General features: G+C 39.7%; 1 protein-coding gene across 2 annotated transcripts in view; it reads left to right on the forward strand.

The window, feature by feature from the left end:
- Positions 1-15,505, forward strand: part of CEP57 (centrosomal protein 57) — a 54,500-nt gene that overhangs the window by 24,297 nt on the left and 14,698 nt on the right. For both annotated transcript variants that reach the window (XM_051820419.2, XM_002708617.5), the window contains exons 5-8: positions 9,631-9,747; positions 10,237-10,314; positions 13,517-13,624; positions 14,159-14,236. In XM_051820419.2, the coding sequence (XP_051676379.1) occupies positions 9,631-9,747; positions 10,237-10,314; positions 13,517-13,624; positions 14,159-14,236 (381 nt within the window). The remainder of the gene's footprint in view (positions 1-9,630; positions 9,748-10,236; positions 10,315-13,516; positions 13,625-14,158; positions 14,237-15,505) is intronic.

The raw sequence follows: 15,505 nt of genomic DNA on the forward strand, positions 1-15,505 counted from the left end.
TCTCTTCAAATCTGTCTCTCACAGGAGAATTTTTCATTCATGTTATGTATGGATTTAACTCATTGATTCGCTTCTTACTGCTTCTGAGTAATCCCAGGATCATTCTTTTGGAATTTCTTTTCAGGCATTTTATCATTGTCTTCATCTTCAGATTCTAATAGTCAAGTGTTTGATTGCTTTTGGGGAGTTGTGTTGTCTTCCGTTTTCTTGTGCTTCTCGATTTATTTTTATGCATTTGTGGAAATATTTGTTGGTTTCCTTCTCTGGTGGGTTATATTTTTGAACGGCGCCTCTGTGGCTTAGTGGAGTTCTATTCCTTCAGTGAATTCCCCTGAAGTATGTGCTGGGTGTGGGTGAGAATCCAGGGTGACACCCACATTGGCCATGGTAGATGTCTGTTGTCAGCAAGGGAAAGAGTATGATTACTCTTTTTTTTTTTTTTTTTTTTTTAAACAGGCAGAGTGGACCCTTTTGCCCTTGGTTCACCCTCCAATGGCCGCTGCGGCCGGCGCGTTGCGGCCAGCACACCGCACTGATCCGATGGCAGGAGCCAGGTGCTTCTCCTGGTCTCCCATGGGGTGCAGGGCCCAAGCACTTGGGCCATCCTCCACTGCACTCCCTGGCCACAGCAGAGAGCTGGCCTGGAAGAGGTGCAACCGGGACAGAATCCGGCGCCCTGACCGGGACTAGAACCCGGTGTGCCGGCGCCGCAAGGCGGAGGATTAGCCTAGTGAGCCGCGGCGCCGGCCTGATTACTCTTACTGGTGTAATCACAACCTCACCTCCTCTCTTCAAAGGTAATCAATGACTGGGGTTAGCCCACAGTATGTACAACCCACATCCATGCACAAAAAGAAACTGTGTGGTCCTCAGAGCAAGAAACCCTCTGCTGTGACCCACCCCATGCAGTCAGGGAGTCCTGAGCCTCTGATTGTCCAGATTGCCCAGAGACCTATTTACACCCTGCACCCTGTCATTCAGTCAGAGTTGCCACCGTCTCAGCACTCAAGGTTCCCATAGTCATGGGGTGCAGAGGATCCACTCAGCCCTGTGAGCCTGCCCCATCCACGGAGAGACTAGAGACATTCTTAGAGCCAGCTGCTTGTGGGTGCTCTACCTTGGCACTGTGAGCTATGATATGTTGAGAAGGTAGGGGCACCTCAAAGTCCTACATGGGTGCACAGCCCTCGGCCAACCCTCCCAGTAGACTCAAAGTCAGTGGGGAATGTGGCTTTATCCCTCTGGTAAAATCACTTGCTCACACAAGCCCATAAAGCTGCCATAGCCTGTACTGGCATCAAAAGGGTGCTTTCTCCTGCCAGTTGCTGGGCACTTTAGTGGGAGGATGAGGGGAAAGAAATATGCATTTCTTTCACTGGATTAGGTGTGTACCCTAACCCCTGGAGGCCTGAATCAAAGTCAGTGTCGTCTACGAGGTATTCCCTCAGGTAGTATCACCAGTAGCATTGGCCATTGTAGTCTGCTGTCCCGTCAGTCTGAGATGCTGGTGTGTCCCTGCTTGCTGCTGCGCGTCTGCACCTTCCATGCTGTTCTACAGGTTCCTCTTCAAAAAGTTTCTACTGCATACTGCTCTCCAACTCTCTCCCTGGGAATGCACTTCTCCAGTTTTCTTCTGCTATTTTCCTCTGGTCAAAAGCAGCATGTCTTTTCCTCTTGATCTGTCTTGGAATCCATCTGCCTGGGTTTTTATATCATGTTCCTGTCTATATCATGAGGATACTTTGAAAAATTTATGGAAAATTGGAGCAGCATTGTGGTACAGTGGCTAGTCAGGACACTTGTGGTGAGATGTCACCATTACAGACAATGGCTTAACCCACTGTGCTACAGCACAAGAAACTCATCGGTAAATTAGAACCTTTACTAATCATAGTTTGATAAAAATGGCTTCTATACTCAAATCATGGTATATGCCATTTATTAAGCTAATGTAGTCTTTAAAAGACCAAACTCTATAAAATCAGATAGGAAAAAGGAAACGTAACAAAAGACATGACAGAAAAAAAAATTACAAAACCTTAAAGAAAGAAGTAGAAGAGGATACCAAGAAGTGGAAAAATCTTCCATGCTCATGGATTGGAAGAATCAATATCATCAAAATGTCCATTCTCCCAAAAGCAATTTATAGATTCAATGCAATCCCAATCAAGATACCGAAGACCTTCTTCTCAGATCTGGAAAAATTGGTGCTGAAATTTATATGGAGGCACAAGAGACCTCGAATAGCTAAAGCAATCTTGTACAACAAAAACAAAGCCGGAGGCATCACAATACCAGATTTCAGGACATACTACAGGGCAGTTGTAATCAAAACAGCATGGTACTGGTACAGAAACAGATGGATAGACCAATGGAACAGAACTGAAACACCAGAAATCAACCCAAACATCTACAGCCAACTTATATTTGATCAAGGATCTAAAACTAATTCCTGGAGCAAGGACAGTCTATTCAATAAATGGTGCTGGGAAAATTGGATTTCCACGTGCAGAAGCATGAAGCAAGACCCCTACCTTATGCCTTACACAAAAATCCACTCAACATGATTAAAGACCTAAATCTACGACCTGACACCATCAAGTTACTAGAGAACATTGGAGAAACCCTTCAAGATATTGGCACAGGCAAAGAGTTTCTGGAAAAGACCCGGGAGGCACAGGCAGTCAAAGCCAAAATTAACTATTGGGATTGCATCAAATTGAGAAGTTTCTGTACTGCAAAAGAAACAGTCAGGAGAGTGAAGAGACAACCGACAGAATGGGAAAAAATATTTGCAAACTATGCAACAGATAAAGGGTTAATAACCAGAATCTACAAAGAGATCAAGAAACTCCACAAAAACAAAACCAACATCCCAATTAAGAGATGGGCCAAGGACCTCAATAGACATTTTTCAAAAGAGGAAATCCAAATGGCCAACAGGCACATGAAAAAATGTTCAAGGTCATTAGCAATCAGGGAAATGCAAATCAAAACCACAATGAGGTTTCACCTCACCCCGGTTAGAATGGCTCACATTCAGAAATCTACCAACAACAGATGCTGGCGAGGATGTGGGGAAAAAGGGACACTAACCCACTGTTGGTGGGAATGCAAACTGGTCAAGCCACTATGGAAGTCAGTTTGGAGATTCCTCAGAAACCTGAATATAACCCTACCGTTCGACCCAGCCATCCCACTCCTTGGAGTTTACCCAAAGGAATTTAAATTGGCAAACAAAAAAGCAGTCTGCACCCTAATGTTTATTGCAGCTCAATTCACAATAGCTAAGACCTGGAACCGACCTAAATGCCCTTCAACGGTAGACTGGATAAAGAAATTATGGGATATGTACTCTTTAGAATACTATACCGCAGTAAGAAACAACGAAATCCAGTCATTTGCAACAAAATGGAGGAATCTGGAACACATCATGCTGAGTGAAATAAGCCAGTCCCAAAGGGACAAATACCATATGTTCTCCCTGATCGGTGACAACTGACTGAACACCAAAAAGGAAACCTCCTGAAGTGAAATGGACACTATAGGAAATGGTGACTTGATCAGCATAGCCCTGACTGTTAATGAACAACTTAATACATTATCCCTCTTAGTAGTTTTTTTGTCTGTTCTACTTAATATGACTGGTTTAATTCTGTAATTAATACACAGTTATTCTTAAGTGTTAAAAATTAACTGAAATGTGATCCCTGTTAAACATAAGAGTGGGAATAAGAGAGGGAAGAGATGTATAATTTGGGACATGCTCAAGCTGACTTGCCCCAAATGGTAGAGTTAAAAACATACCAGGGGATTCCAATTCAATCCCATCAAGGTGGCATGTACCAATGCCATCTCACTATTCCAAGTGATCAATTTCAGTTCACAATTGATTATAATGAAAGGACTAAGAGTCAAAGGGAGCACATAAACAAGTCTAGTACCTGCTAACACTAACCGATGGAATAAATAAAGGGGAGAGTGATCCAACATGGGAAGTGAAATACTCAGCAGACTCATAGAATGGCAGATGTCCTAAATAGCACTCTGGCCTCAGAATCAGCCCTAAAGGCATTCGGATCTGGCTGAAAAGCCCATGAGAGTATTTCAGGCATGGAAAGCCAAGACACTCTGGCAACAAAAACAAAAACAAAACCCTAAGTGAAAGATCTCTGTGAGTGAGATCCCAGTGGAAAGAACATGTCTTCAAAGAAGGAGGAGGTACCTTTCTCTGAAGGGAGGAGAGAACCTCCACTTTGACCATGACCTTGTCTAAACAAGATAAGAGTCAGAGAACTCAAGGGGCTTCCATAGCCTTGGAAACTCATGACTGGTGCATGGGGAGATTACTGATGCCATAAACAGGAGTGTCAATTGGTAAAGTCAACAACAGGAGTCACTGTGCACTTACTCCTCATGTAGGATCTCTGTCCTTAATGTGCTGTACATTAAGACTTAATGCTATACAAGTACTCAAACAGTATATTTCACTTTGTGTTTCTATGGGGGTGCAAACTGTTGAAATCTTTACTTAATGTATACTAAACTGATCTTCTGTAAAAAAAAAAAAAAAAAAGAAAGAAATTATCAATTCCCAACTTGACTCACTGGGATTAAACATAACAATAGGTCTGATCTGATTTCATCATCATTTAAAAAAAATCCATCTATTATTTTTCACTTTATGTTTCTGTGTGGGAGCAAACTGTTGAAATCTTTACTTAATGTATGCTAAACTGATCTTCTGTATATAAAGAGAATCGCAAATGAATCCTCATGTGAATGGAAGGGGAGAGGGAGTGGGAAAGGGGAGGGTTGCGGGTGGGAGGGACATTATGTGGGGGAAGCCATTGTAATCCATAAGTCGTACTTGATTGTTTTTGTAGCACAAAAACAATATGTGAATGTAGCACAATATGTGAATGGGATTGATCTTAGAAGTTCTTCCTCAGCCATGGCATTGTCTGTGTATACAAAGGCTATTGATTTTTGTGCATTGATTTTATACCCTGCTACTTTGCCAAACTCTTCTATGAGTTCCAATAGTCTCTTAGTAGAGTTCTTTGGGTCCCCTAAATAAAGAATCATGTCATCTGCAAAGAGGGATAGTTTGAGTTCTTCCTTCCCAATTTGTATCCCTTTAATTTCTTTTTCTTGCCCAATAGCTCTGGCTAGAACCTCCAGAACTATATTGAATAGCAGTGGTGAGAGTGGACATCCCTGTCTGGTACCAGATCTCAGTGGAAATGCTTCCAACTTTTCCCCATTCAATAGGATGTTGGCTGCGGGTTTTTCATAGATTGCTTTGATTGTATTGAGGAATGTTCCTTCCAAACCCAGTTTGCTTAGAGTTTTCATCATGAACGGGTGTTGTATTTTATCAAATGCTTTCTTGGCATCTATTGAGATAATCATATGGTTTTTCTTCTGCAGTCTGTTAATGTGGTGTATCACATTGATTGTCTTGCGCACATTAAACCATCCCTGCATACCAGGGATAAATCCCACTTGGTCTGGGTGGATGATCTTTCTGATGTGTTGTTGCATTCTATTGGCGAGAATTTTATTGAGGATTTTTGCATCTATATTCATCAGGGATATTGGTCTGTAATTCTCTTTCAGTGCTGCATCTTTTTCCGGCTTAGGAATTAAGGTGATGCTGGTTTCATAGAAAGAATTTGGGAGGATTCCCTCTTCTTCAATTGTTCTGAATAGTTTGAGAAGAATTGGAGTTAGTTCTTCTTTAAATGTCTGGTAGAATTCAGCAGTGAATCCATGTGGTCCTGGGCTTTTCTTTGTTGGGAGGGCCTTTATTACTGTTTCAATTTCTGTCTCAGTTATGGGTCTGTTTAGGTTTTCGATGTCTTCCTGGTTCAATTTAGGTAGGTTGCATGTGTCCAGGAATCTATCCATTTCTGATAGGTTTCCCTGTTTGCTGGCATACAAGTCCTTGTAGTAATTTCTGATGATTCTTTTTATTTCTGTGGTGTCTGTTGTTACATTTCCTTTTTCATCTCTGATTTTATTGATTTGGGTCTTTTCTTTTTTTAGTTAGTTGGGCCAATGGGGTGTCAATTTTGTTTATTTTTTCAAAAAACCAGCTCCTCGTTTGGCTGATTTTTTGTAATGTTTTTCTTGATTCAATCCTGTTGATTTCTTCTCTGATTTTAATTATTTCTCTTCTCCTACTAGATTTGGGTCTGGTTTGCTGTAGGTTTTCTAGATCCTTGAGGTGAATTGAAAGCTCATCTATTTGGTGCCTTTCCAATTTCTTGATGTAGGCACCTATTGATATAAACTTTCCTCTTAACACTGCTTTTGCTGCGTCCCATAAGTTTTGGTATGTTGTGCTGTTATCCTCATTTACTTCCAGAAAGTTTTTGATTTCTCTTTTGATTTCTTCTATGACCCATTGTTCATTCAGGAGCATGTTGTTCAATCTCCATGTGTTTGCATATGCTCTAGGGATTCCTGAGTTGCTAATTTCCAACTTCATTCCTTTATGGTCTGAGAAGCTGCATGGTATGATTCTAATTCTTTTGAATTTGCTGAGACTTGCTTTATGGCCTAGTATGTGGTCAATCCTAGAGAAGGTTCCATGTACTGCTGAGAAGAATGTAAAATCTAGCTGTAGGATTGAAAGTTCTGTATATATCTGTTAGATCCATTTGGGCTATAGTGTCGTTTAAATCTACTGTATCCTTGTTGATCTTCTGTCCTATTGATCTGTCTATTTCTGAGAGTGGAGTATTGAAGTCCCCCAGTACTATTGTATTGGGGTCTAAGTCTCCCTTTAAGTCCGTTAACAGATCTTTTAGATAAACCGGTGCCCTGTAGTTAGGTGCATATACATTGATAATTGTTATATCTTCCTGTTGAATTGATCCCTTAATCATTATGTAGTGTCCCTCTTTGTCTCTCTTAACGGTTTTTGTAGTAAAGTTTATGTTGTCTGATATTAAGATGGCTACGCCCGCTCTTTTTTCATTTCTGTTGGCATGGTATATCTTTTTCCAGCCTTTCACTTTCAGTCTGTATGGATCTTTGTTGGAAAGATGTGTTTCTTGTAAGCAGCAAATAGATGGGTTTTGTTCCTTAACCCAATCAGCCAATCGGTGTCTTTTAACTGGACAGTTCAGGCCATTCACGTTCAATGTGACTAATGATAAGTGGTAACTTTGCCCTGCCATTTGCCAAAGATAAGTTCTAATATATGCTTTGAATTCCCTGTGATCTTTTGCTGTGAGCTTTCCTTCCTTGGTTTCCTTCCTTTACCTTCTTTCATATTGATGACCGTGTTTCTTTGTTTCTGTGTGTAACACATCTTTAAGCATGTTTTGCAGGGCTGGACGAGTGGCAACAAATTCTTTCAATTTCTGTTTGCTATGAAAAGTCTTTATTTCACCTTCATTCACAAATGATAGCTTTGCAGGATATCATATTCTGGGCTGGCAGTTGTTCTCTCTTAGTACCTGGGCTATATCTCGCCATTCCCTCCTAGCTTGTAGAGTTTCTGATGAGAAGTCAGCTGTGAGTCTGATTGGAGATCCTCTGAGAGTAATCTGACGTTTCTCTCTTGCACATTTTAGGATCTTTTCTTTATGTTTCACTGTGGAGAGTTTAATTACAACGTGTCGTGGTGAGGATCTCTTTTGGTCATGTTTATTAGGGGTTCTGTGAGGTTCCTGTACTAGGATTTCTCTGTCCTTCTCCAAACCTGGGAAATTTTCTGCTAATATCTCACTAAAAAGGCCTTCTACTCCTTTCTCCCTCTCCATGCCTTCCGGAACTCCTAGAACCCGAATGTTGGGTTTTTTAATAGTATCCTGAAGATTCCCGACAATATGTTTTAGATACCTAATTTCCTCTTCTTTTCTTTGGTCTGACTGTATCCTTTCCTGTTCTCTGTCTTCTAAGTCCGATATTCTCTCTTCTGCTTCCCCCATTCTGTTTGTAAGGCTCTCTATTGTGTTTTTCATTTGATCTATTGAATTCTTCACTTCAGTCACTATCCCAGTTTCCTGTTGTACTAGTTGTTTCGTTTCATTTTGATTCCTCCTTAATATTTCATTTTCACGAGAGAGATTTTCTATCTTGTCCATTAAGGATTTCTGTAGTTCAAGAATTTGTTTTTGAGAACTTCTTAATGTTCTTATCAATTTTTTGAGATCTGCTTCTTGCATTTCTTCTATGTCATCATCCTCATAATCTTGAATTGGGGTGTCTTTTTCATTTGAGGGCTTCATGGTGACTTCCTTGTTTTTATTACCTTGGTTTTTGCGTTTGTTATTTGGCATATTGGAGATATTTTGTTTCTTCACTGTGGTGCTTTTTCTTGTTATACTATGACTCTAGATTAAGTGGACTATCTGTTTTTGATGGAGCCTTAGGGCTTGAGATGGGTGTGGCCTGAGAGCTCTGTTTGGTGTGCCAAAGGTGACACTCCCAGGTTAGGCGTGGTAAACCTCTCTCTCTCTCTCTCTTTCTTTTTTTTTTTTGATTCAAAAGGGAAGTTATTCTGCACAGCTGAACGAAGTTGGAGGTAGTTAGCAGGCAAATGATATACCCACAGGAGCCAGAGATCGGAAGCTCTTTCCCAAGGACCACACAGGAAATCTGTTCGGCCCTCAGAGTGGGCTCAAATTCTCCTTCAGTCTCCCACTGGGTTGCCAAAGTTACGGAATTGTAGCGTCTCTGGAGAGTGCTCACGTGAATTCCGTGAGTTCTCTCCCCCACCGTCTTTTTTCACAGTCTCAGTTCAGTAGCACCACAAATTTACTAGGTCCTAATCTCCTGTTAATTCGCCCCGCCCAGAGTCAGGTTTTTCTGCTAGGCTCAGGGCCGGTGCAGACCTGAGGTCGCTCTGCTTATGACGTATGTCCAAGATGGCGCCTGCTCTTTGTCTTGCTCGCCCTTGAGAGGTGAGCGGAGAGAGAGAAACCCGTGTCCGTACCAGTTAACTTTTTTTTTTTTTTCCTCTCTCTCTCTTCCAGTTAGCCTGGTGAAGTCCCCCCCCCCCCCCGGGGGGTCGTTCCCTCTAGTCTCCTCTCTCCACTTGCCTGCCGGTGTCTCGGGCTATTGAGGTTCGGCTCACCTCGCGTTCCAGCGCTGGTGTGTTGAGTCTGCCGCTGGTGTCCCGAACTGTGGGCTCCCACGCTCTCCACGCAGGTCCGCTCCCCTTCCAGCGCTGATGTGTGGACTTGGAGCCCTGGACGTCCCAGGTCTCCCCGCTGTTGTCTGTGTGGCACGCACTCCCCTTTGAGCACTGGTGCGCAGAGCCTGCGGCTTGCGCAGCTCGGTCCCGCGGCTCGGCTTCCGCGCGGTGGGCGACCTTGTTCTCCCAGTAGGTCCTCCGATTCACGGCCACTCAATCCAGAAGAGTTTCCTCTGCAATATTTTCCTGGTTCTTTTTTCTGAGGCTACCATAACTCCCCTTTTATTAAACCAAATTTTCCCGGACTATCGGTGCGTGCCCTCACTATTCCGCCATCTTCAATTTCTCTCTGTATTTAAGTTCTATATAAGGGCGGACAGATAGCATACAGTATATTCTAAAATATATTCAGTGTTACTTGTTTTTCACTATTTTGATTGTCATATTTTTATGCTTGTATTTAATATTATTTCCAGGTTTCCCTAGAAAGAGAACGACAACATGATCAAACACATGTTCAGAGCCAACTGGAGAAATTGGATCTTCTTGAACAGGAGTATAACAAACTTACTACAATGCAGGCCCTTGCAGAAGTGAGTGAATATATAGTTTACTCATTTATGCTTAGTAATGATTTTAATATTATTTTATGTCACTGAAAATAGCAGTAAACATGACCTTACTGCAAAGATATGAGTAGGAGTTTTTGAAAAGAACAAATTTGGTGAGAAGGTTCACATTTAGAATATCATTAAGGCTTGTCACTTGGTTTACATTGTTCTCAGAACTAATTTTAGTTTAGTTCCAGATTAAACCTCCATGTAACCTATCTACCTTCATAAGAAAACATATTCTTTGATGATGTAGACTTTACCCATAATCCTGTTCATGTGCCTTTGCAAATGAGTAATACTAATCACCCGGGAAAGTGTTATGGATGTTGTTAAGCATGGTGCCATTACTAGAGTGAACTAAAAAAACTTAAATTTTACCCAAATTTATAATATGTTGCTGTTACTGTATTAAAATTTTACAAAAACATGCCTAAGACTTTGACTGTTATCCCTTTTTTTGAACACTAGAAAAAAATGCAAGAGTTGGAAGCGAAACTCCATGAAGAAGAACAGGAAAGAAAACGTATGCAAGCCAAAGCAGCTGAGGTAAGTTTAAATGTGAGTGGGTATGTTTACCACTTCTCCATTGTAAGCAAGCACTTAGAGTTGGGCATCTTGGACTACTTGTATTTTAGAATACTCCAATATATACATTCTCAAATATAACGTAATTTGGGAAATGACATGTTTACAGACAAGAATAAAATTTGAACAGTTTGAATCAGCATTTTAGAAACTAAAAGCCTGGGGCTGGAGGAAGCAGTTCTGTGTCTTAGAAGGTTAAGCCTCTGCGTGCAGTGCCCACATACGATATGGGCTCCAGTTCAAGTCCCAGCTTCCCCACTTCCATTTCAACTCTCTGCTGTGACCTGGGGAAGGAGTGGGGGATGGCCCAAGTTCTTGGGCCCCTGCTGCCTACATGGGAGACCTGAAAGTGGCTCCTGGCTTCTGCCCTGGCCGTGGCAGCCATTTTGGGGATGAACCAGCAATGGAAGATCTCTTTTTCTTTCTCTGTATTTCTGCCTTTCAAATAAATTAATTTTTTTTTAAAGAAATAAACTAATAGACTGAAAAAAGAGATTCTACACATAGTAATCATGTAAAACTTCTTACCATAGGTCACTAACTGATATTCGAAAGCCTTCATAAAATAACCTGCATATATGGGCTTCTTTTCTTTGATGGCCTCCAAAAACCAGAACAGAGGTTGAGTAATGAGCTACAAACTCAATAGAATACAATTTTTGTGGGGTTTTTTGTTTGTTTTTAACTCATTTTAACAAGTCTTTGCCCTGTGGCCGGGGGGCCATGTAAGGACTGCAGGCAGAATAATTTGGTCTGGCCTTGTGAAGGTAATCATAAGGAGGCCATGAAATTCACCAAATCTATATAGCAGGCAACTAATTTTTAAATTGATAATTTTATATGACGTGCAAGTGACGTAAATGTCCTAATGGTCCTTGGCAGAAAATCGTTCCCCAACCAGGACTTATGCATTTATTTGTTCAAATAATTCCCAAATACTCCTTTGCCTTTCTAGGGTCTTTAAATTTTATAACATTTACATATATATTTTCTCATATCCATGCAAGAAGGGGTTCCCGATTACAAAATAATTATCAGTGGAGCATTGCAGTTCAGTCTTTGGCTAGATACCTTCAGTGTCCTGGGCTCACTTCATATGTGTAATTGCAAGAATATAAACATTTTATCATCTCATATTATCTCATATTATCTGTTTCTTCAAGTACTTCTGTGAATTCATTGACATAATATGTTCTGTTAAACCTGACACACTGTTCTAAATATTTACCTTATGAATTTATAAATGTCTATGTTTTTTCCTATCAGTTTGCTTTTTGAGTTATGTAGTCTTTTTTGTTTCTGACCACCATTAGGTTTTTTTGGCTCATTTACATTATGGTAGGCCAGTGTATCTTGCCATTTCCTCACTTGGAATATGCAAGCTTACAGGTTGTGCTTTATATACATACAAGAGCACTACAAATGTTTATAAAGTTCATGGAAAATGGAATTAAAAGAAAGTTTGTTGTGGCACCAAAATTTTTTTTAATCCATACATAGTTTTTTCTATGCAGTTTTCTGAAGACCCATTCTATATATGCTTGGGTTACAAAAAATGTTTTCAGCATATCAAATTTAACTTTTAATTCCATTTTGAATGAACTTTCTGAAATTCCTTTATATATAAAATACAAAATTTAACAGGGTATTATATTGTGAATTTTTCAAATTCAATTATTATTCATCTTTCATTTAGCTGACAAGAAATAGAAGCAAAACCCATATTGCTGGTGATACATTATCAGTAAAGGTGTTAAGTTCTGATGGTGGATGTTATTGATGGATCAACAGTGGCTAGAGATATGTAATGCCAAGTCTAGCTAATTGTAGTTACAGTCTTGGGCAAGTTAACCATTCGCAGCCTGGATTTTACTGCTTACTAATAATGTGATCTTCATTTCACATCATCTTAGCATGAGGAAATCAAAAGAGATAAAAGACCGTGAAAGCACTGTAAAATGTTAGCACTCTGAAACACAAATATAAGACAACTGTTGTGAAGAAATAAGCTGGAAGAGCAGTTGTTTTCTTGTGTGCTCTTGATACTCACTGGCATCATAAGTCTTCCAGACCTATTATTTGAATCTAGTTAGTTTACTCTGAATAAATTAGCATTGTTGGATGTGTGAGAGTATATAGACGCTCTGAAAGCTAGAGAGATATATCCCTTTGTCAGTGCAGTCATTATGGGAAGAATTGGTAACAGTCTTTAAACTTAAGCCATTGGCCCTGAGCGTTTGTTTGAACTCATTACAGTTTCTTTTGGAATACTTCTTTAAAAAAAATTTTCCCAGGGCCGGCACTGTGGCACAGCTGGTTAACGCCCTGGCCTGAAGTGCTGGCATCCCATATGGGCGCCAGTTCAAGTCCCGGCTGTTCCACTTCCAATCCAGTTCTCTGCTATGGCCTAGGAAAGCAGCAGAAGATGGCCCAAGTCCTTGGGCCCCTGCACCCATGTGGGAGACCCGAAAGAAGCTCCTGGCTCCTGGCTCCTGGCTTTGGACAGGCGCAGCTCCAGCCGTTGCAGCCATCTGGGGAGTGAACCATCAGATGGAAGACCTCTCTTCCTCTCTACCTCTCCTCTCTCTGTGTAACTCTGACTTTCAAATAAATAAATCTTTAAAAAATTATTTCCCAACCTGGAAAAACCAAAAAGTTTAGAGAGTAGTCCAACAACCTGAATTCTTCACGGTAAACTGCAGATAATTTTGATGATTTTTTTATGGGAGATTGAAAGTTGACTTATGAAAAACAGTCCTTTTTTTTTTTTTCAAATCCTTTGAAAATATGGAATTTGTACCATTAAAAATTATATATTAATTTTAATGTAGTTACTAAACTTCCAGAAAAAAAGAGGTTGAGAACATGCTGAAATAATTCAGTACTTTTGGGCATAAATTTCTGATTTTTGTGTCGTAATTATATGCATTCTCAAGAGGAAGAAATTTTACACTCTTGACAGATTTGAGCCTGGCACCGTAGGGGATGCCAGTTTTTAAAAAGTAAGAATATTAAAGAATATTAAAGCATCCATTTGGCATTATATACTGTTTTCAGAAGGTTACTCTTACTGGTTTTTATAGGATTTTAATGACAAATCTCAAATTTGAATCATAGTTTTTATTTCAGCAGCATTAACTTGAGGCATTCATGTTTTTCCTAGTTGCAAACTGGTCTAGAAACAAATAGACTTATCTTGGAAGATAAGACAACTCCATATGTTTCTAGTGCTAGAAGAATTAAAAAAAAGAAGTCAAAACCTCCGGAAAAGGTATGAAATCAAAACCAATCGGGCAAAGTGGCTGATTCTTTGCTTTAGTTTTGTGGAAACAGTCATAAACCATCTAGTACTATATCCCTAGCAGAGTAAATCTTTCTCTTAATTTTTTTTTCATTTGAAAGATGGGAATAGTAGTATCTACTCCTAAGTTTGTCCCCTAAAATTGAAATGATACATATGAAAACATTTGTAACTACAGAAGAGTGGTACAAATACTAGCATTAGTGTCCAATGTTACATTAATTAATCTTGTGCTTTTAAAAATGTTTTAGTTGTATACTGTTGATTTAGAATGGAATTGCTGCTTTATCAGGTAATATTTCCCTACCCACCCCCTTACCTTTCCTAAGCTTGGATATATACTGACAAGTATTAATTAACTACTAGGAACTCCCTCTAGACAATGCCAGGATCAGTAATGGATGTAATAGCCTAGTAGTAAGCTGTGAGTTGAGCTTATTTGTGTATCAGTTTTTATCATCCTGTAATTATTTTATTTAACATTCCTGTTTTCTTTCCATTCAGAAAGGCCCTAGGAACTGCTTTGGTACACAGCCGCACTATAGATTATGCTTGGGTGATATGCCATTTGTAGCTGGAAAGGTGAGTTCATTTAACTTGATATTTTTTGTACAACTTAATACATCTTCTAATTAAATACAGATTTTTGCCTGTATGACTACAAGTGGTGGAAACGTTTGTTTTCTCCCCTACCAGTGTGGATCATGCAAATATAACAATGAGAATGAGATGGGGGAAAGTTGTATGGAATTGGGGGAACAGGGAGGAAATGGGGGGCAGAGCACGTGTTGAGAGTAAGTAGAAAATCACAAAAACCCTGGTTTGATGAGGATACCATAGGGCTTAATGGAAATCTGTAGCATTGGGTTTTTAATTTCAGCTCTGTTGATTTATATTTACAAATGGATAGTTGTATGGATAGATGTCCTCCCCTCCTGATCACACCTAGGACTGATACTCTTAAAGTGTCACACATAGACATCAGTCCTTTCTTCCTTAGAGTGTAGAGATAGTATTTTTGTCAGATAACAGCCTGTGCTGAATGATTGCTAAGAAAAGAAACACATACTTCTTAGAAGTTTCTACTGTTTATAGTATTTTTGTGAACTGTGTGTGCTGTTGGTTGTTTCATGTTTAGATGTCTTGGTACCTAACTAAATTGTCAGTGGTGTGAGAAATGAATGTTCTTTGAATTTTACCTTTGTTAAAGGTTTTTATTTTTTATTTTTTTAATTTTAATCCTCGGGGAAAGCTTGAGGAATGAACAATTTCCACACTTTTCTGTTTGTACTATGTAGATGTGTTCAGTGCAAATCACTTACCAATAATTGGTGCCATTGATGTCATTTCCCCCAAAAATTTAATCTCTTGTTAAATTATAAGCCATCTTTTGACCTGTTTTTTTTTTAAGTTTGTACTCCTAATGAGCTCTTTCTTCTTTTTTCTTTTTTCACCATAGAGTCTTTGTATTTTTAAAGGGTTAATTAACTACAATCAGAATCACTGAGCATGCTTTCTGAAAAATCAGATTATGAAGCCCCACAACAATTCTACTGAGTCAGACTTACCTGGGTGTGGGGTCTAAAAATTGCTTTGGTTTTCCAGTCCCAGTCTGATGTTCACTTAAATTTGGGACTCACTTAGCACCGTTCCCTATTCATTGTTTTCATTCATAAAATTCACTGATGGTCGTTTACTTTGCCTTTGAATATTTCTGCTGATGAGATCTCTTGATACCTTAGATCATCACATTTCTAGACATCTTTATTTGAAAGTTCTTCTTTCAAGTAAGTTGAAGCCTTTCACTTAATAAATTCTACTCATGATCTTTGCTCTTAGGAACCCACAGAA

This window comes from Oryctolagus cuniculus, chromosome 1 (assembly GCF_964237555.1).
Source record: "Oryctolagus cuniculus chromosome 1, mOryCun1.1, whole genome shotgun sequence".
NCBI lineage: Eukaryota > Metazoa > Chordata > Mammalia > Lagomorpha > Leporidae > Oryctolagus > Oryctolagus cuniculus.